This window comes from Drosophila teissieri, chromosome 3L, assembly GCF_016746235.2.
Source record: "Drosophila teissieri strain GT53w chromosome 3L, Prin_Dtei_1.1, whole genome shotgun sequence".
NCBI classification, from domain to species: Eukaryota; Metazoa; Arthropoda; class Insecta; order Diptera; family Drosophilidae; genus Drosophila; species Drosophila teissieri.
In genome coordinates this window covers 22,747,048-22,770,009 of record NC_053031.1, presented here as the reverse complement: position 1 = coordinate 22,770,009, position 22,962 = coordinate 22,747,048, and the positions used below count along the sequence as shown (strand labels likewise).

Here is a 22,962-nt window from a genome sequence, read left to right as displayed (position 1 = left end):
ACCCACCGAATCGATACCGTTAAACGACAAAAAAGAGCTCTTATATGCTCGCAAAATAGCTATTTTTCCGCTAACGCCAGATTATCAGCAAATTAGCTAAATAGGCAACGCTGGTGCTCTCCCGCTCACGCTCTCCCGACGATGCTGCAGCGGCAGCGCAGCCATCGCCACGGCATGCGCAGAAAACGTATGTAGGCAGCGCTCTCTTTCTCTCTCTCTCTCTCTCTCTCTCTCTCACCACAGCTCGGTTCGTCGTTCCGTTTTGCGCTCATTCGTCTTTTGAAATTCGCCTCGTACGGTTCTCGATTCGAAATTGTCGTCGCTGAGAGTTCGCCCCCACAGTCCGGAAAATGTGGATATACGAAAAGTAGCAAAAGCAGCGCGTTGCTTCAGTCGAAAAATAAAGGAAATCGTCGGGAATCAGGCAACACCTGATATCTGCCTCTAACGAATTCTGACAAGTTTTAACGATCGTCGCGCAAGCAAATACACCGTCAATACAAAAACACCGTTTTTCCGTCGCGTTTCTGTGCTCCCCATCGTGTGTGTCCCGTGTTTCCAGTGTACGACTACTGAAGAGGCCCAAGAAATAGTATTGCGGCCTCGGCCAATTGTGATTGAGCTGGGACCAGCAGCCCGCAGATTAACCGCCTGGAAATGGCCCAGTAGAAATGTTTTTGAGTGCAGTGCGTCCAGTGCCATCTGCTTTCGCATCAGCAAGTGCATGAATAATCGCGAGTAACAAAACGCATACCAAGTCTCTTCTTCCTGCTCCCCCGCGGAGTCCTCCTCCTCTTCTTCTTTTCCTGTCCGGCTGTCTGGCCAAAAGCCCCCAAAGCCGCCAAGATTAAGTTCTCAAAGCAGCACGCCCACCACGCGTACCGCCACACGGACAACATCTACGACGGCGGCACGGACACGGACGACGACGAATGTCCGCTGGAGGCGACCGCCATGAATCCCTACGAGTATGAGTCGACTCTCGACTGCCGCGACGCGGGCGGCGGCAACGCCCCGGCTCACGCCCACCCACACGCCCAAGGACGCACTCTCCCCATGAGCGGCCACGGGCGGCCGGCGACGGACCTCGGCCCGGTCCTCGGCAGCCAGACGCTCCAGCACCAGAACCAACAGAACCTGCAGGCCGCCGCCCAGTCGTCCCACTACGACTACGAGTACCAGCACCTGGCCCACCGTCCGCCAGACACGGCCAACAACACGGCGCAGCGGACACACGGCAGACAAGGTGAGTGCCGATCACAGTGGGCCGTGTGGCCAGTGGAATCAAACCGAAAGTTGCAACTCCGGGGTGAACGAGATTTAAAAAGTTTAAGAGATGCGGAAGTACTTTATAATACATACATAAAATGAGTCGGGATGAATTTTGTGATTATTTTGAGAACAATTTAATTGAAATCTGAAAAGATCTCTTCTCTCATCTTTACCTCGTAGCTTAAATGAAGTGTAAGGAGTTAAAGAGTTTGGAAATCAGAGTAGCCTGCTCAACCATAATTTTGATGCGTTTTCCGTGGTTTTTGCATGACAGAATTGTTTAAATCAAATTAGCTAAGTGATTCATAAATTTCACAAAAACATTTGGTTTATCTTCTCAGTTCGTTAAAAGAGAATAAACTGGTTCTTAACCCATTCATTGAAACTGTAGTATTTATGTTACAGTTGCACAGTTGGATTCAAATGTTTCTTAACGCAACTTAAGGGCCTGAGTGAACTTGCGTGGTATCTGCTAGTTACAGTAATTATTACTTCTCCTCGCGGCCGAAATCGGTCGGGGTGAGAATTCCAGCAAGTTATGACAAGTTTGAACAAATTACGCCGCTTATCGGCGAATGCGGCCAAACATTTTGCATAAATTAAACAAATTAGGACGGCAGTCCCGATGGGAGTGGGATTTGGGTTTCGCCTGACATTGAGCCCGCTCTTGTTTCGTATTTCATAATTTCCCTTTTTCCGACTGAGCGCGTTTTTTCACGATTTGTCTGATTAACAAAGCGAGAGCCACAATAGCCAGCGCACAAAGCGCAGTTGAAAAGGATACTCTCTGTCAGTCGACATGAATTAGGAGAATTCCAGACGATGTCCCCGGCCCGTGGAAAAATGCCTGCGGCTGGAAAATACTCGAGAACTCTGAGAGGAGTTCGGTTTCAGTAGCCTGATTGTACACTGATACAAAGCAGGGCGTTGAAGCAGGGCGTTTATTCGAAAACTACATACACTTGCACGAAAAAGTATGCGTATACAATTAAAGTATACCGTATATGATGGCAGAAAAAAAGTATAAATATATTAATGATATCGACATCATTTTTTTTGATGTAATATCCAATTTTATCCAAATGCTTTCTTAGCTTTGAGTAGTTTACTAATTTCATAAAAATTAAAAAGGCCATGATAGGCTATGAATTTATAGGATATGGCACAAAAAAGGTACATATGCGTACAAACTAAAAAGCACGTCGCAACCAATTTCTTCCTGTCTATTACGATTTATTTATTTGATTGCCAAAATTCATTGAAACAACGAGCAACTGGAAGGTTTTTAATTGAAACGGTTCAAAAAACTGCATAAAATGTCCAAGTGTATGTTCGTAATTATCTAGGAAAATAGAATTTATATTGGTTAGCTCTGCTGATCGACCTCTAATATATAATGTACATTAATAATTTATAATTAATGTACATTTTGATGACAGCCCTAACGTAACCCTTTGAAATATTCCTCCTTTTGAAAACCACATTTTGTATTATTTTTCTTTTTTTTGCATTGTTAACAATATTTAACGTTTTTACATATTTCGTAGAGTGGCAGCTATTATCCAATTTAGTCAGCCTTCGTTGCCACTCCAGACCGATCCAATATTTCCGATTCCTGCACCTCCATCACGATCAACCTTACCACAGATATGTACACTCTCCTACATGCTTCAGGTTTATTATTTCCGACTCTGCTTCTTGGCATTTGGGCTTGCACATAAAGCGGAATTTACATAACTTTATTTCTGACATTTCCCCTTTGAGCTCCACTGCTCTGCTCTTCATCTTCTTCATCCTCATCGAAGACATCCCGCATTCGCATTCGGACTCGCGCTTGCTCTTCTCCTGCCTCACATCGTTTTTGTGGTGTTATAAAAACAATTGCCAAACAATTGGAGCTTTGAAACGAAATAAAAATCAAATGAAAATCGAACCTGGAGCACAAGAACGTGTGGGGGTTTTTGGGCTTGTGCTACCTGGCAGCAGGGCGAAAGAATTGTAAATTTACAGCAACAAATAAATTTCGTAGCTGGCAAACAATAAATTCCTGAGTCCCAAAGACTTGCAGAATTTCTTTTCTGCTTTGGCGAAAGAAATGAAATTGAATAAAGTGGGCCAGGGGGTGCGATTGGCGAAGGCGGAGCTCGTAAATTTTCAACACTTCACCAGGCAGCAGCTTTTCCCTTCTTCCTGCTCCCCAGTGCCTGTCATAAAATTGCCAAAAGCCAAAACAGGAAAGAACAAAAAGTGTGGAAAAGCAGCGAAAAATTCTTTGCCTCCCCCACATTGACGCTGTGTGAATGTGTGAAAATCCGTTCGAAGCTGCTTCACCGAAATTTCAATGTCTAAATGCTTGATTTGTCGGCCGCCAATTAGTCAAATTAGGTTAAAAAACTCGGCCACTCTGCATTATTAAAAGCCAACGGCTGCCAGGTCCGAGTTCAACTCCAGATGGCCTCCAAATCCAACCACAAGCCCCTTCACAATGCAAAAGCTGATGGCGCAAAAGGGGAGAAACACGCAACTAATTTCGAAAATGGACGCTCTGCAAGGTCACCCCTGAATCGGAATCTAAATCGGATTCGTACTCCGATTCAGATTGGGAATCAAAGGTACAGCCATTTCTATTTTCTCACCCTGAGCTGGAAACAGCAGCGCGAAAGCAACAAAACGGAATGGATTAATATTTGTTTATGCCGCGCCCGATTAGTTTATGGCCCACTCTAATGGGGCCACTTTGTTTATTTTAGTCTTGGCTACAATTTTGCAAAATGGAAATCTCCTTCCGAACAATTTCTTCGAGCAGCCTAACACTTGCTTCTGTGGCACCATAACCAAAACAATTCCGATTGTTTTGGTTGGCATGGTGTAATAACACGGGTGCGGTATTTTTCCCAAGTGATTCGGATCGATCCAAACCGCCGTATCTTGGCATGGGCATGTTTCAATAATTTTGTGCTTGCGCCGCACTCCCACTTGTTCTCTCAAAGATCGCGGCATCGGCTATTTTTGGATCTGGGAGGGGGCAATAGCATGGATGGCCGGAGAGGAGTGGTTTTGGGATAGCTGCCGGGGCATCCTGTGCGTCATAAACAACTAGGGAAGCTTCGGGGGAAGACGCTCGAGTCAGCAGGAACCTTGGAAAGCATTTGAATGCGGCATAGGATTGACCATCGAACAGAACTATGTGAAATAGCCATTTATAGTGAATATTCACCGAAATGACTTCTAAAGGCCTTCTTCTTTAAATTTAATTGAGTATAATTGTCGTCGTAATAGCTTTCTTCTGCAAAACAAAAAAACACCCCTAATGTTCCTATTTGCATAGATTTTAACCAACATTTCGCCATGGCACTCCAGATCCTTGTTGACAGACTGTACCCAGCCTAAGCATCCCATCAGTATCGGCGATCCCATTCTCGGACCAAAAGCCGCTTCCGTTCGCTAATCCTGGCTGGCAGCTAAGCCGCTTATCGGCTAATACCCAAAATCAACCTGAGAAAGGACCTCGGCCGGCGTTAGGCCCTTAACAACACCACAAAGCCCAGCTGTCATATTTGGAGAACCTGTTATGGGGGCAATCGAATACAGAAATGTGCAATTTCAAATTTGACTTTGGTTCGTTGTTTGGACTGTTTGCTGCTCCTGGGTGCCCCGCAGGCTGTCCCAGCCATATTTGTAAAGTGTCGAGCAGGATTTTTCTATGCTCCGCCGCTCGTTTACAACTGTCAATATCAGGAGATGCAGACTAGTCGTCGGCACCGAGCGAAATTCCAACTTATTACTTCCTGACAGCTGTCAAAATATAAGCAAACACCCGAGCTGCAAACTATGCGTCGAAATATGCGCAGAATTATGTAAATCAAAGCGATTTGTAGCTGGAAAAATGAAGAAAACTTGCCAAGGAGTGGAAAAGGTAGAACAGAAAAATTGACAGCGACGGGAAATTCAAAATGTCGGGGCTAGAAGGAGCGCCTTGTGCTGGGAAATTACAAGTAAACAGCAGGAGGCCAACAACGCCTCCTCTGTATGAGCGTTTTCTTCATTTTTGCGAGAAAGAGCACAAAAGAAGGGTCGCACAAAGGCCTTTAAGCCCACACACTCGAACAGGAAAGGGCCCGGCGGGATGTAGGCGATAATGATGCCGCAACGCGCAGACAACCGCAAATGAGCAGGAATCGCAGGCAGATAAGACTCGGAATTTGTTAGGTGTTTGGATGTTCGAATGACCTGACCTGCCAGAAGACTCGCTGCGGAGTACCTGCTACAAGTCAACTTCAACAGGCTGCCAATCCCTATAGCCCATATCTCTGTCCCTCTCTTTGTATACCCCTCTCACTTGCACTACGTGCCTGTTTTCCATTGCATCAGCTGCTGGTGTTTTGTCATTTCCCCTTTCCCAGCTCGACATGCCTCATTTGGCCTCAGAATGGAAGAAGCTAAATGAACCCACTCGTTCATATTATAATTTGGTTTTCCTCCCCTGCCAAAGCCGATTATTGGGAAGCGAGAAGAGTTCGATCCGAACCCAAACAAAATAATGCTGACTTAGTGTTTGGGGAACCTAGAATTGGAATCCGCGTTTGTTGAATTCAAAACCAATTTATGGCTGTCCTTTCCTTTATAGATATAATTAAAATAATTATTTTAATTTCCTCATAAACATATAGTAATGATTCAATATTATCAAACAAAATTGTGATGAGTATTATGTACATATATCTTGAGCTCCACTAGATCTGTTTTCGCTCAGTACTTTGTAGAGAGTTGCAGTTTGCCATTGTTTTATGACTGTTTTGTAGCATTATAAATTTGTTGAAATTCCACATTTGCGTGGGTGGAACGTCCTGGCCCGACTTGATGATTTTTGTTTACTGTAATTGCTGCACAATTGCTGATGTAGGGAAAAAAGGGTCCTTACCATACTCCCCGTCCTGCGTCCCTCCATCCACTAAAAGCGGAGAAATATTTTCGCAAAAGTCATAAAAAATATGTGAATTCTGTTTGGGTTTTTGTACTTCTCGCTGGCTTTTATTGTCGAACATTAAATGTATTATTTTTTATAGAATGTTTCACAACTGAATGCAAACTCAGGGACCCTTTACATATTTTTTCTGTTGCGCTGCGTTCCGTTTCTGTTGCTGCTTCTTAATTGCACCAAACAGTGCTGCAAGCGTGGGGTGGGTGGCACAAAGGGTTGCTCGAGGGTCCCCAGACGGGCCATAAAAATTATGCTTCTGGGTTTTCAGAAGCTGTAAAAACTAAGCGTAATGATAAATTCTGTGGCTGGCCATTTATGACACAGAGTCGCGCTTGCGAGTATGGGGGATCTCTCCCGATCCAACGATCCAACGATCCAACGTTCCAACAATCCAGCGATAACCAAGATGCACTTGTCGCCCCATCTCAGTCATCGCCTGTCCACGCCCACCGCTCCAAAGAGCACTTCCGTGGCACTCCGGCACTCGGCAGCAGCTGTTCCTATCGCTAATAAAATATCTGAGACTCTATAAATACTGCGACCATAATGTGTGCCACTTGAATGGAAGGCAACTCATCTCAATTCTGAACAGAACTCAGAACAGGGAAAAGTACAGCAGCCCGAGTTACTGAAAGATTTCATTTATCAGCGAAAAGGAAGTGCTCAATGGCGAGCCACATAGAGAATTTTCTACCGATACACATCCGTTCCAGCTGTATACGCACACAGTTGGTCGTGTAATAAACCGAAATAATAAGAAATGCAAGAGAGAAGAAAATTAAACTTGTAACGCCCCAATATCTGGCAGCTTAAAGCGGCTTACGGCAGGAAATTAGGCAGCAGAATAAGAGATAAGAATTCGACCAGGACCAGGACTGTAGACATCTTGCGACAAATGCCAAAACACTAATAAAATTTTGGCGGTCCAAGCAAAGTCTACGGAACATTTCATCATTAGGAGCGAAGGCGATAAAATAGCAAAACAACGTTCGCCTTATCACACGGAATGAAGAGGGAAAACCAAAACAACAACGCCAGAAGAGAGCGGAGAAAATCCAGGAAAATCATTTCTATTTTATGCCGCGGCGCGACCGAATGAGGCAAATCCAACAAAGGGAAGGAAAACAATAAAATAAAATTTAAGATACATTGGAGACCAAAACAAATAGGCAGCGAAATGGAAGAGATACAGAGATGTCAGATACAAAGTAGGGAAAATGTCGCAGCTGTACCCTGATGAAAGAAGGAGACGGCAGGATCCGTGCAGGATATCTTTGTGCCTTCTCCTTCTTTGTTTCTTCCTCAGGCCCTTGTAGTAGTTTCGATGCGAAAAATAATTTACGTGGGAATGCCAGGGGCAGAGAGTGAAGTGCGGCATGTCGGACTGCAAGGGAAGTGGATTCATCACATAGACGAGATCCAGAGCTAGATAAGACTAAGCGTAGTTGAGAAGAGGTTCCCCGGCAATATCTATCCGACGTTTCTTTGTTTATTCGACGGTAAATGAGTATTTCGTGGCAACATAAGCGTCCCGCGGCAAAGTATCTCGCAGACACTATACGCTAATGGAAATTTTATGATAGTTGCGTTGACAATTTTTATGCAACCGAAATAAAAGCCAAGGCAGGCCAAAGTATCTTTCCAAGGCATGCATTAGGCGCCTGCATAGGGACGCGGATACTCGGATTCAGATACATTTTCTTACGCACTTCCAAGATCGGCAGGGAGCGTCGGCCAACGACCGCACATATTTAGCACATTTTCAGGCTATCCCCTTAAAATGGCCGCCGAGCCAGGCAGGAGCAGCAGGGCGAAGCTTCGAATTACAGGATTGCGCGGTCCCTTACGAGTTCATTTTTAAGGCACTTCTGTACGTATCGTATGACCTGTGCCCACCCTCGAAGCGAGCCTAATGAAAGGACTTCGGGGCCCGTCAAAAGGCCATCGAAACCAGTACCAACACCAATACCATGGCAAAACCAGCATGCGGGTGTCGTAAAATAATAATAGTTTCCCGAAAAAGCCGAAACAGGTTTCAGGCAGCGGCACTCTGTCTCTTTCCCTCCCTTACTGCTATCAATGTGTAAATGTTGTTGAATGTTTTTATTTGATTAGCGTTCGCTACGTGCCACATTCTCCTTTCTTCAAGCATCTTGTGCATTTTCCTGTGAAATTATTTTTCTTCTCTCTGCTGACCCTGATGGAGATTTCACTGCCCGCCTTCCCTTATCCCCACTCATCATCATCGCTCGACTGCCAAGATTAATTGTGTAAGCGTAAATTTTTTAATTTCGTGGAAATAATGTTCGGGATTATTCAGCGGGAAAACGAGAAGGGAACAGATCGGAATTTCTCATTTTGTAAGGGGCTCTAGGCAATTTGTTCGTGATTTGCCAGCTGAAGTGGGGGTACTTACTATTAAAAATGTTTGCTAATAAATTTCTTGCTTTTTTCTTCTATTACAGGTGAGTAACTGATGATTTAAAGATATAAAACACATTTTCTGTGGTAAGTGCCCTTAAATGAGTTTAGAAGGATGAGATATTAAGATTTCGCTTGACTCAGCTCAGATGAAAGCGAAAATGTCCTCATAAGAGGACCACCCACCACACATTTAATTGTGTAAGTGTGAGCTAGGAAAGTGAAATCTTCAATGTGCTGAGGGCTGCCTTTCTTCCTTATTGTACGGCACACAATTCATTTGATGTGTGCCAAGGCTGGGTATATGAATCAGGCTGGGAATTAGGAGTCAGTCTTGAAAGCAGACAATGGCCCTTTGTCAGGTGCAACAGAAACAAGAACGAGGAGGAGGCTGAAAGAGAAAACCAAGTGGGCGGGCACACAATAGATGTCCCAGCCTCTAAGCTCGGAAAACTTATTCCTTTCCGCCAGCTGGATTTTCCCCACAATGATTTACTCTAACTCTTTCGTCGTTTCCTCCGCTTGGCGACTGTTGGGAAAACTTTTCGCCAACTATTTTCATGCACTTGGCTCCGCTGAATATTTCCGTGGCTTGGGGTAAACTTTTCCCTCTGAAAAAGAATTTTCTTGGTACCCTGACAGTTGTCATTTGATTGTTTTCATTTCATTTTCAATTCGGCCATCAATAAGTGGGGAACATAATAACTTTTGTCCTGCTAGTTGTCGAATACCCCCACGTGTGTGTGGGAATTTTCTTTGCTGAATCTAAAGGCATCCCTGGCACTTTAAGTCCCTCGAACGGATAACTTTTTCTGCAATTCGCCTCGCTTTTAATAAATTCAAGAACACAACGCAGCATCCACAGGAAGAGAGCGAGAAAAAAAGTAATAAAATATTAATGAAATTCCAAACACTTGGTCGTGTGGAGAGGCAGACGACGCAGGCAGGAACAAAACCTGACACTTCGCCCCCCCCCACCCTTCTTTTCACTTGGTTGGCACCTGGAGAGCCACTTTTTGTTGTCCTTCTTGTGCTAACAAAGCACGCACCGACCAGGTGGATTGGTAGCCATGTTGGGAGGGTGGGTAGGTGGGGTGTGGTGGGGAAGTTAGGGGGGTTGATAGACGGTAGTTGGAGGTCACTTCCGTTGGGCGGCTGGTGGATTGTGCGGGACAGGACTTGGCCGTGTTTTCGCACCTCACTGCGATGTCTTCGCTTAAAGAAGAATGAGTGAACCGAGGATGAGGACAAGCCTCTTCCCGCTCCTCTTGAGTTATCCTTGCTGTCTTGTCGTCACCATATGCAAACCGATGAGAAATTTAATAGAATTTTCTCTGACAAACAAATACAACAACTTGCGCTTCAGTTGAAAAAAAAGGCTGAGAAAACTGAAATAAAATTGCAATTGAAACATGCGAGCTTACAAAAGCCACTGTCAGAGGAGCGCACCTCCTAACCACCCAACCACCCCCACCCGATGTCAGCAATGAAGTTCTATGCCAAATTGAATTTGCCCGAAACTACAAAACAAAGAAACCCAAGAGGGGAGGAGGGCCAAAAGTAGATGAAATTGATTTTAAAAAGCGAACTCAGGCTAAAGGGTGGGAGTTGTGGCCCAGGGGGTGCAGGGGCGGTGGGCCAGTGGTACAACTGCTGCGGCGGCACGAAAAACAAATTAAAGTAAATTCCCCAATTTCATTTTGCGGCAACAAAGTAGAAAAAATAGAACAACAAAAGACCGAAAACAGAAGGAAACGCAGCCAGCAAAACAATTGCATTTCTTGGGCGAACAAAGCTTGTTCGGAAGGATGAGGTTGTGGAATAGGAGCACGGGAATTTAAGTTTCGGAATGGAGTTTGCGGAGCACAACGTCCTTGGGCGAACTTTTAATGACCATCGCATAGATCATCATAAGATAAACCCAATTCAAGATCTAATCGGGAGTTGTGACCTCATAGGGCTCACTTTCTTAGTATCCGTATCCATTAGCATAGAGCAAGACCAAACTTAAACCTGAACCTACACTATAAACTATATAAACTGCACAAACTGCCAAACTAACTTCCGACTTTTATTTAGCCAGCCAAAGAGGGACTTTAATAAAGTGTGAAAATGCCCCAAGTAGAAGTTTTAGTTTTGGCCCTGAAAATCGATGGGGTGGCTAAGAGGGCAGGGCAGGGCAGGGACAGCTGAGGCGTGTTTCATAAATTGTTCAACGCTGAAAATGTTATTTATATTTCATGGCGAACGAAAAAGAAGAGCCAAATAAAAAGGCGAAATAAAAAAAATATAAGGAAACTTTGGCGCAGCACGAACGACTACAAATCGTGCGTACTGGCCACCAGGAGAGGTGCAGATGATGGCGGGCGGCACGAAAATCGAGGAAAACTTTTATGCTTGGGCCCTGGGCCAAAGTCATCGTCCAACAGCGCTTTACGGCTTCGTTTATTACGTGTGAAAAGTGTGAAAGGAGCCAAGGAAAGCAAAGGAGGGGGGCCGGAGACAAGCTGATCCTGCGACAATTTCTCCAGCTTCATCAAATGTGGGCAGGACACGTGTGCAAATGGCCCGCAAGCTGTGCCCAATTGCGATGTCGCGGGAAATGTTGGCGATTTCGATTTAATGCCGTTTGTCACATGAGTAGAAAGTCATGGTGGGCATGGAAAAAATTGAATCCTCCGCCCTTGTCAGATTTATAATTATTATTTCCATTGTGTAAATATAAATATTCGCTTTGCCACGCGACTCCGCTGACCACCTTAATAAATCATCGCCACCGACACGTGTCCCGTTCCAGTTGTTAACCTGGGTGGGATTGGAGCATACCCTTGGGGTTGGAAAGTGCTGTGTGGGTGGACTGACACCTGCCCGCTTCCAGCTGGAGCTGACCTGGGCCAACAATTAGAACTGACATGCAACTTTGTCTGGAACTCGGTCTGCCTGATAAGTTTATAGCTACGCCTGTACAAATTTGTTCAACAACTTCCATTTAATTATACCAATGAAGCGAAACATTTAATTTTGTCCGTTTGATGAGGGGATCCACTTCCTACTGCCTTCCCTCCTTGCTTTTCACGAAGTGTGAGGCGTGTAATTAGCGTCTGTTTTAGCTTTTGAGTGAAAGCTCAGTGTGCCACGGTTTCCGAGTGTTAAATGAAGAAAAGCGCAAAACGATGCGCCGACAATTACCAAGGGGAATTCTTTGGAGCTCGGTTAGCAATATGTACGGTCGGTCGCCACTCTGTTTTGCATTCTGCATATTGATTTATGCATATATTGACACATCTATTAATATGTCAAAAAATTGACCAAACTTTCCGCTCCCCTCGCGTCAGGCCTCTAATGCTAATTGAAATTTGCGGTTTGGGCCGATATAATGCACATATGAAACATATAGAGTGCATGGTGGCTGATTGGGTTTCAGTTTCGTGGCTGCCATGCGGTTAACCCGAAAAGCCGCGTGAGAAAATGCATCTTAAAGATGCAATCTGGCTGGAAACATTACATGCATGCATTACATGCCAACCAACTTCATGCCGACCGCAGTAAGGGCAATTCAGATTGGTTTAAATTTGAAGAATCTGTAAGAAACGATGACGTGGAAAAGAATATTTAAAGCTCGATGGTAGATTGTCAGGACCTATCCTCCAAAGGAGAATCCCTTCTCCATTTGCCGCCATAAACAAGTATTTTTATTGCCAAATCGCAGGGCCCAGAATGGAAATGTCAACATAAAATGCGATGGCAAAACAAATCGAAACGGAACAGCCCTCCCCTGTCCGCCGAAATGGTTTGCTCATCTTGTTGGACCCGCACATATGTGCCGAGGACAATACATAAATAAGATAAATAAAAATTAACATAGACAACCTATCGGTGGAGAGTGGGGGGGGGGCTTGTGTGAAAATCAGCGCCACATAAATACGTAACATAAAATGGGTGACAGCGAAAGATATTGTCAAATTTCGCTCGAATTTTATTTGCTTTCCTTGCTATCTGCTTTCCTTCTGCTGGGAAAAGCGAAGGGAGCTGGAGGTGTTTGCCTTTGAGTTATAAAAATACGAGACATATGCAAATTATGACGAGCTCTAGAGGTGTCATCCGTCCTCAGTATCCACCTTCACCTCCCCTTGGGGCCAGTTTAAGTCGAATGGGGAAGATGGAAATGGAAATAAAAATAAAATAGATTTATTTATTTTGACTATAAAAACTTGATTGACTCGCAGAGAAACCGATATTTAAGGCAGGTGGATGTGGGTGGGTAGCTGGGAGGGAGAACTCGGTCCCACGAGATTTTATGTGGGACAAATTTTAATTACTTGGGAAATAATGCAGATGAAAGGAAATGCTTTATGAGTCACTGGGGTGAACGAATTGTCAACATCTCGTAATCGGAATTTATAAATATTTATATTTTTAGGACATTCTCGGACTAAGCCCTAATCAAAGCAGTTTCCCAGAAACGTTTAACAGCCCGCCTAACTGAATGTTTTGCTCTACGAGGAATCGCTACTTATTTTACTTTATGGTAAATGATGTAGTGGGCGGTATGGTGGAGGGCCGTACACCTGCGAGGCACTGGCAGACTAATTGACTTGTCGGCCAGCCTTAACAAGCCTCAATCTATGCAGTTGTACCACAGTGTGCACTGTAGCTGTGGATGAGTTTGTGAGTGTGTGTGTGAGGTACACCTGAGGCCATGCACACCCACGAGAGTATGCAAATTGGGCTTGGGAAAAGGAATCATTTGTAGAACACGCAGAACTTTTGGCAGCTGGGGAACTTAGTTTTGCCGCTTTGAGATGCGGAAGCGGGCGAGTACAAATTTTTACGCTTCGCATGAAAATGAAAATCTGTCACAGACTATCCCTCTCACCTTTCCACCTCGAGTTCGTCTGCGTGTGGCAATTTAATAAGCATAATGATCAGGACAGATACTGTGTGCAGGTGTGGTAGGGAGTCGAATAATGAAGTTGCGTCCGCTGCGTGACGAAATGACATTTTGCTACCAGCCCAGGACCGAGCGCAGGCCAGAACCAGATCCAGAACCAGGACCAGACATGACCCACCCACTTGGCTGTCCTCGAGAGTTGACTTGGACCGCGCCTCGCCAGAGAAAGCCCTCTGGTGCAAAGGTAATGAAGCAACTGGCGAAGGAAGCCGCCGAAAGAAAAGATGATGGGCACAACAGAAGAAGGTTGTTATTTTAAAATTTAAATTTCTGTATAAATACACGTGTGCACGGATGTGTTTGTGCTTCAAAATGTGCATAAGCATGCCCCAGAGTCGTCGACATCTCCACCTCCGCCTCCATTTTCATCGCCGTCGTCGTCGTCGTCGACGTCATTAAAAGCCAAAAGGCGGCAACGTCGCCAAAGAAAAACTCACTTAAATTTCAGGGCACGTGAAGGGAGTCACGATGGCAAGGGGAAGGGGCTTCCAGAGGAGGGTTCCTGGAGGAGGGACTCTGGAGGAACGCGTGTGTTCTTGTTATTTTCCCCGTGCTCTTGGGGCTTTTGGCTGTTGATTCTGCTGTTGCTAACGGTAAACGTAAGCGACTTCCTTCCACTGGTTTGGAATGGAAAAGTATGAAATGAAATTTAAATACAACTTCGTGTATGTATATTCTGCGGCATTTTCGGAATCTGCTCTTGCTGATTATTAAGTAAATTGCTTGTGAAGTTTGTCCATCGGCAAATTGATTGGAGAATTCTGTCCCACAGATCGCTGAGCTTGAGGTCCAAAATTGGACACCAAGTTCGGTGATCGGTTTTGGGACATCAGTCTCTTCAAGTCTTCTGATCGAGGAGGTTTCATTTTCAGTCGAGCTCGCATAAAAGATGCTGTTGGCCTTTGTTTTTCGAAAATTTAAATCATTTGTTTTTGTTTATGTGAGCGTTTTGAAAAAGTTTCGAGCACAGCTGTGGCTGGAGGCAAATTATTTTCCCTCTAGAGAGTGGAAAGAATTCTAGAAAAGTTATAGGTAAGTAGCTTTTTAGTTTATTTTCTCGCAGTGCTTATAATGGTTCTGTTGTTTTGTGCACGTACTGTTTTGTTTGCCTCTTTGCTTGAGTCACATTAATGGTTCGATCTTGACCTTGTTTGGAATTCCTTCACTTCGTCGGGATCTTTTCAGAGAGAATATACGGGTGCTGCTCTATGGCTATTTGGCGTGTCACGTTCACATTTCTGTCTCTTTAGGCATTTAAATTATTTAAGCTCCAAACGAAATCCCCGACAAGCGCTCCTCCTACGCGCCTCAGCTAAAGAGCCTTTTAGCAGGGCTTTTGGCCTCCTCAGCACTCTGCAAACAATAAATCCATTGTGGCCAAAGTGAAATTAGGCGCAGCTCTCTCGAAAGCTACTTCATCGCACCATCCCACCGTCTTCGCAGGGTGCGAAACAAAAACAAACACTCGAGACTTCGCTAGCTAATGCAAGGCAAATGCCAAGGCTGCACAGTGAAATGTTAATCAGGCTGATTGAGTTGTCGAGGCCCCGGCAAACCCATATCCACCCTCGCTGCTCCCCACTTTCGCTCTCAAACGAAAGTCTAATTTTAGGCGCTAAAGGCTTTTCCTCACACCCACTGCACCGGGGAGCAAAGACACAAACAAACAGACAGTCAGTTGGTCGGCAGAGTGACAAGGAGGCGGCAGGACCGGCGTTTATTAACATTTTCATTGAAGCATGAAAGAAAGCCAGAGATTCAAAGTCGAGAGACGGAAAAAAAACGAAGAAAGGTGCAAAAAACAAAAAAAACCGACAATAAATATGCGTTAACTTCCCATAGATCCAGCAATAAAGGGGTGATCGGCCGTGGAGGTCTGTGTAAAATCATGCAAATCCCGAAACAAACAATTTTACCCAGGAAGCGCAAGACTGGGGTTGCAAGTTGTCTTAACTGGCATTCTGATGAGGGCGGATTCCCGAGATGTGAAAAGTGCGAAATAAAGATGCGGAGCAAAATCGATAGGTTGACATAAAGATGAAAGCTCGAGACATTCCTAAAAGGGCTCAGGAGAATTTTTCCCGGGCGTGTAAAAGAACATCATACGGGGATGCCTCTAAGTTTTGATATTCATCAAGATTACACTCCGTGAAAATTTTTCAAAGTGTTAAAAGAAAGTGCATAAAAGAGAAGAAAAATTACTTCTTTTTTTTTTTAAATGAATTTGTTTTTAGGAATTTAAGATGATTTCTTCTCGAAAACCTCGGTTTAGTTGTCAAAAATTATGGTATACATTTCGGTTCATTTTTTGTTTCACGTTTCCACATCATATCTTGTTATCGCCCAAAGGTTATTGTTCTTAGCATAACCTGGAAACTTGGTAAGGGAAGGGGACAGAGGTGGCGTCACACGCAGTCTGGCGGTGGCCCTTTGCCGATTTCTTTTGCTCCACCATGTGAGCGTGTGAGAAAAAGTTTTTTCCTCTGAGTCGCCTTGCCGTTCTGATTTTTTCAGGGGTTGCCCGGCCCTCACTAAACGAACCATTAGTCTTTGGAAATAGCTTAGAGCGAAATTTACATTATTAAACTTTCGGCCTGGCTGAGTGGTCCGGGCTCTTATTCCATTCCCGCTCTGTTTCCTTTCCTGTTTTCCTCCCGTTTCTTTGCGGGAATGGGTTTTTTATTTCCGTAGCTAGCCGCCATTTTGGGGTTCCTCGTGCTGCTGTTGCTGTTAATGCTGCGTTATTACAACGCAAGGTCAATATTTATTTTACTTCTTTCTTCTTGACAATTTACGTGCAAATGTTTGACGACGGTCGGCTTTCCGGTAAGGAGAGGACAGGAGCCAAGCTAAAGAGGAATTTAAATAAAATTGGCAACCCTAAATAAGCTGTGAAGTCTTAATTTGTGGCACGACAGTGGGCGGTGCCTCGGGGAAAATGTCGGCTCTGGGCTGCGGGTCACTGAACTGGAGCAGGGTCTATGATCGATATCTACACATTGTCTAACTCTTCAGCCTTCTTATTTTAATGGTATATTGTGGCATTATATTGTCGCAGTCTCCGACTGGGTATCGGGTAGTATAAGATCCGCCCAACAAAGGCTTTCACTTACAAAACCACGAGCAGAAACAGCTTAGTACCAACTGCTGAGGTAATCACTCTACAAAAGACGCTCCACCTCGAAAAGCCGCAGATTAGTGAAGCGGAGACGAGAAAACATCTCCGTTTAATTGTAGAAAGTATCGTTGGAGCGAGTTGGATGAAAGCTTAACAAAAGACAAACAATTAGCCATTTTTGTTATGCTCCTCCAGTCCCGCATCCTTTTTCTGTGTGTTTGCCATCTGGTCCGACCAAATATGATTTAGTTTGGCTTTTGAACTCATCTTTTTTGGGTCATCAGCAAGCTCTTTGCACAATAGACAATTTTGTCTTATTATTAAACCATCAGATGGAATCCGCAACCACACAAGACACACAGGCATATACATACAGATTGCTCGGGGGGACGGACTAATTAATCATTTGGTGGGGCAAACAAGAAACTACTCATGGAACTCATGGCTTCTCCTTTTAAATGGAAATTAAATTGCTGGGCCAACTGCTGTGGCTCCTACATATGGTTGCTGGGAAATTCGAAATGGCAGAGCAGCCTTGTGTCGGGAAAATGTATGCCCACTCCTGTCATTAATCCTCATAAACGCGACCCAGACACCATCTAATCGAATCTAATGAAAATGAGCCAGCCCATAGATAACTTGATTAGCGGGCAAACGGTGCAGATTCGAGCCCTCCAGTCAGTCTGCAAACCGATCCCAGAATTGGAATACTCAGATTAGAATTTATTGTGCAGCCGGAGTCAGATTCAGAATCCACAAATTATATTTGGAGTTTGCTCGCCGGTTTGTCAGGCTGACTGAAAATAACTCAATCAAAGGCTTAAGCAAGTCATAAAACACACCGAAAACAAAATAAACACCAGACACCCATCAATGGAAATAGTGCTAAAATGCGTCGATTTTTTTGTTTGTTCTAGTCGGCATTTGTGGAACAAATCGCAGCACCAAAGTATGCGAAAGCGAATGAGTTGAGAAATAATCCGTCAAAAAGCCAAACAAATTTGTGAGATATTAATCAGCAATGCGAGAAGCACTCAGTGGGTTGTGCAGGGGCATGGGGCACACACATGTGGCAGCTGTCGATGCCAATAGCAATAATTTGATTGCGGCGCATTTCAAAGATCCCGAGCTCCAAGCCCCGCCGATTTGTGGCCTTTTTGTTTATAATTTAAATAAATCAGCGAAGGCGTCTGTTCAGCCCACGCAGATTAGAAAGACGCAAACTGGAGTGGGGTCAGGGTGAGGTAAGTGGGCGGGAATTTGAGAAGGAAACCACTTGGAAACAATTAAAGACATTTGACATTATTCGTGCCAATGGCCCTCGATATGTTGACAAGAATTTCGGATGACTGCGAGCTGGCTGCGGTCATTAACCATATTTAGAGGCAATAAAGTTGTCACTTCGCTGACACTCTTCTACTGGAGCATGCTTTCGACGGTTTCTTCGATTATTATTCGCCACGTTGGCTATGCTGATGATGATGACGGCCACGACATGTGCCTTACCGAGGGCCATGAAATGTGAGCAGTGAACGGGATCAAGATGGGCTTGGAAATGGACATCGAATAGGTAGAAAATAAAGTTGTCATTTGGGTTATCAGAGGCGAGGCATCGTCGCAGGCCGTGTCAGGTTGAAGAACCTCTGTGGAGAGCGTGTGAAACGTCCGCCAACGGGCTTTATCGGGAAGCATGTGAAGCTATCCACCCTGGGCTAGCAATTCCATTTACAAATCCAAATCCAGTTTCCAATCTCCAGTTACCAACACCCACAATGCGGCAACAAAATAAATTTACAGCATACGAAACAATTTTTTGATATCTGGCCACCAGCAAAATGAAAAGGAAAACCCGAAAAAATGAAATCATAACAATCGATTGCATAAAAATCAAGTGCTGGCCACAATACCTTTTGAGAAAGTGAAATAGTCTGAAGTGAAGCCGAAAGATCGGGGCATTGGAGCTGACTTGAAGCTCGTTACCGGGAAGCAATTTAGAGTCCGAGCCATTAGCTTAGTAAACAGTCACATACAGTGACAGTGAGGAGACAGTTCAAGGTCTCCGTAATGGGAAAACGAAGGAAGAAGATGGTCGGCAAAAGAGCGAAATCAATGGCAATCAAATTGACAAAACGTCAGTGTAATAAAGCGTTGATAAACCGCAGCGAAAAAGAGGCGACGAAGAATGGACAGAAAGCAATGAAAAGGAAGAATTGAGTACCCCTTGACAGGGACTGGAGCCCCAGCAGATGAGGATATAGGAGTTCAACGGGGAACCACGACAATCAGAGAAACCACAAAAACCAAAGAGAACCACGCGCAATCGCAGCAGCAAAAGTGGTCAGGCCAGCGGTAAACTGGAGTCGCCGGGTTGGGCCAGCAAATTACACACGATTCACGATCGAGGCGGAGCCGGTTCAATACGATGTGGCATCCAGACATGTTTGCCGCAGCGGCAGTGCTGCCCAACCAATTTACAATTTAATAGCGCGCCGCAAAATCGAACGATCTTCGAAGATCTTCTTCGCCGAGAAGATCCCGAAGACGTCGAGCACGCAGTAGACAAAAGATGCAATCGAGTGTAGAAGAGAGCGCAGGAAACGTAGATCTGATCAGAGGAGTTTTTTTTTTGGGAAAATAATTCAGCCTTATACAGGCATGCATGGGATGCATCCCATATATTACCACTGAAGCGAGTTCGATAGATTTCCGATAGTAATGGATCATCAAAAATAATCAATTTAAAAATACTATTTTTGGGTCAAGTTTGTTGGCATAAACTATTCAATTTTCCATGTGTGTAGCTTTCCTCTTTCTTCAAATGACTCTCTTTTTTCTTGGGGCACTTGAGGTTTTTAATTTCTACGCTAGTAAAAGAAATATTCGTTTAGAGAACCGCTCAATGAGCTGCCAATTGAGCTGGGGGCTTCGGCTTAGGCCTAGGCAATGGACAAGTAGTTGCGGTCAGCTAATGTCAGCTCCCCACTACACCCTAGATGCATTTCCATCTTCGGATTCGATTGTCTATGAAGTCATCCCTGACTGCGCCCCACTTGCCTTCTGCGTATTGTGCATATTGTGTGCCCTATGTTGACTTTACATTTCCTTTTCTCATCAGTGGATTGTTGATTATGTTGATGGTACTTAATGCAAGTTGCCGGTGTTAAAGTTGCCGTTGCTGGAGCACGACTATTTTCCGTTGTCCAGAGCAGCTGCTTTGAGATGCGAAGATGCTGAAGATGCCGCATGCCGCATGTCGATGCTCCGGTCTCAGTCTCAAGCTCAAACCCAAACTCAGGCTCATACGATTAGACTGCCGCAATGCATTTGGCTACGCTTATTTATGTGCACGACCTTATAAGGCGGAATAGCCAAGAAAGAGAAAATGCATCTCCATCGTCTGCCGTTCCCCGGCCCTTGTTGGCCATTTGTGAGTCGCTTTTGGCCATAATCAATTTTAGCCGAGCACCTCCGACTGCACCTTCGACTATCGACCCCCTCAACTCGGGACTGGGATCGGCACAGGTACAAACCTGTGGACGATTCTCATCGCCTTGGGGCCCAGGATCGTTTTTGGCTACAAGGCGATTGGTTTTTATTGCCCCTCGTGCCTTTTCAGTGTTGCCTAATTATTTCTGCACTGCCATTTTGACATGTGTAGCTTCGGTCTTTGGGTATTTCGTCTGGATGTTAATAGTCCGTGTGTCCCACTTGGTCTACACTTCCCCTTTTTTTTCATCTGCACTGCACCAGGAGCTAGCACTAAAGCTCTTAACCGGCATAATTGGTCATACATCACCCGCCCAATTTCATCTATCCTATCCATTCAGGCCAAACTTCCCCCATCGGCAGGCACAGATTTTGACAGCCAGCAGGGCTCTGTTAATGATTTAAACTTGCTCTTACAACTGTATGGCTGGCCGACCGAAAGACTAATGTTCTAATTAACTATATGCTACATCATTAACTGCAAGTCCAGGCCCGAACATTAACTTAACCGGGCTGCCAGGTCTCGAAGCTGACTCCAAGCCGAACGAAAATGCGAATCATTCTTCATGCTGTCAAAATGTCTGACAGCTAATCAGCAATAACTGTCATTTAGCAAATAGTTGCTCATATTTGCACTTAAGCAAATAACCAGAGGTGAAGCGGGGCACACTCGAGCTCCACTCAGGACAACTGACACTGACAGGGTCCACGAGTTGGATTGGATGGGTTGGAAAGGGATGAGATGGTAATGGGCCACTGGACGTCGGACAGACGTAGGCGAGGTGTCTCCCCCAGCACCCTCTGCAACCTTAACCTCTACTTCTCAGTCAGTCCCCTCTGGAATCGCCTATCGTAATGTCTCATTGTAACACTTCCGTTAAAACCGCATTGTCTATCGTCGTCGTCTAACTGTGACTCATGTCCATAACAGCCTATAAACATAAACATGGCATGTACATCGAAGCCAGATAAATGATAGACATCGAGCGGCTTTGGCCAGCGATGCCGCTGATGCCTTGCCTTCTCGATGCTGGCCAGAGAAGCATAATTAGCCCAAAAATAGCCATCCCAGTGGATGGACATGAGACAACGGAAGGCTCCGACTAGAGCTAGACCTGCTGAGGCCGAACCCGAAGCTCGTTGATTTCCTAGGAAATGAGCAGCTTAAATGTTTAGCCAAAGCGGTGTACATTTCCCAACCAAAGCCGGCCGAGAGTACAGAGGGGCATAACTTCATGGCAGGCTGCCCAAGTGCTCTCTTCCCAGCCATTAACCTTGATGTTTTGCCAGCTAACACACTAAAATTGCATATGGGGATCAGAGGCATCATCATCGTCAACGATGCCTTGTCTTTTCAACCCATCCCAACGCCCATTTCCATCTCCACCCCATCCTTAATCCCATATCCCCGCAGCTCACGAGAACCGCAAGCTCTCCGAGGGAAGTATGAAGGGTACAGGGGCTGGCAGTCGGTAGTTGGAAGTTGTGATATATGCGACGCATGCCAAGCGCTGCCAGAGAGGATGAGCAAAAAGTAACAAATAGTGTTGGGACAGAGGGAAAAGAAAGCAAAAGAAAATGCCAGAGCAGGGACGCATTTGGTGTGGCATCTTTTGGCAGTTTCGTCTCCAGTATCCCCAGATTCTCTACCCACTCGTCCTTAATAGAACCCAGTTCCTAAACAGCCGCTTCCTTGCATCCTGCTGCATATCTAGTTCGGCCATCTCAATTCAGCCCAGTGTAGGGCAGCGGGAAGATGAGACCCAACAGCGAGCCTGGCAGTCTTATCTTGTCCCCTACATCGGGCTTTAGCTTTTGGCTTGCACTCCGCACTCCGCACTCCGTACTCCCAGTCAGAGGGAGAGTCAGGCAGAGTCCATTGATGGCACACGACGGCGAGATGAGATGAGGTTGAGGCTGCATGGCGATGCTTAAGTTGCGCCGCATGCGATTACCCAGCAGTTACTCTGGTCTGGCGGCTAGGCAGTACATCAGCATGCCAGGCTGGTGCCCGGCACCTCCTGCTCCTGGTAAATTGCTGCTGTGCGCCAAATAGAATTTTAAACGTGGCTTTATCCGCTTGTGGCCTTACCCGCCATTGATTGACCTTAAAACTTGAACCGGCGGCTTCGGGCAGATAACTGTTCACTGAACCCCTGCGAGGTGGGTTCTCAGGTGGGGTTACGTTGGCTTTCTTCGGTGCAGAGCTTTAATTCGCTTATAATTTCCCGTCCTGCCGCTCTGCGCCCGCTCCAACCGCACACACATGCAATTACGCGACTCATATTTCACTTGATTGCCGGCCTGAGACCGCAATTGCACTGGCTGCATCGCGTTCGCAGGATTTGCGTGCATCTATGATGTGGGAAAGGCCATGTTTTCATTGATGATTTCTCGTTCTCGCGTTCTCCGTGCGTGCGAACGCAATCCGTAGCGGAGGGTGAAAGTGCTGTCTGCTGTAACCTGATGAAGTGTTTAAGAATCTGTGATGGGTGTCTAAAGTGCCAAAAAAATATGTAAGAAACTTTTCCGTTTCATATCCACTGTTTCTGGCCAACACCATTCTGGCCTCGTCGAGAGCTTTTGGGTCGGAAATTTAATTAAAAAATTCCTTGCTATGCATAAATTTGCCTTTTGTTTTACGCCAAGCAGCGGGAGAGAGGAGTGATAGCAATAAAAATGTCATCATGGCAGAGTCCTTCGTCCTTCCTTTCACATACACATATAATATTT

At 45.2% G+C, this 22,962-nt stretch overlaps 1 protein-coding gene across 4 annotated transcripts in view; it reads left to right on the top strand.

The window, feature by feature from the left end:
* The first annotated feature begins 270 nt into the window (after nucleotides 1-270).
* Nucleotides 271-22,962, top strand: part of LOC122618109 (teneurin-m) — a 114,843-nt gene continuing 92,151 nt past the window's right edge. For 2 of the 4 annotated variants that reach the window (XM_043794248.1, XM_043794247.1), the window contains exon 1: nucleotides 273-1,246. In XM_043794248.1, coding sequence (XP_043650183.1) covers nucleotides 955-1,246 — 292 coding nt within the window. In that variant the 5' untranslated portion in view covers nucleotides 273-954. Of the gene's footprint in view, nucleotides 1,247-22,962 lie in introns of all 4 variants that reach the window. The other 2 variants (XM_043794245.1, XM_043794246.1) reach the window with 2 other exon arrangements.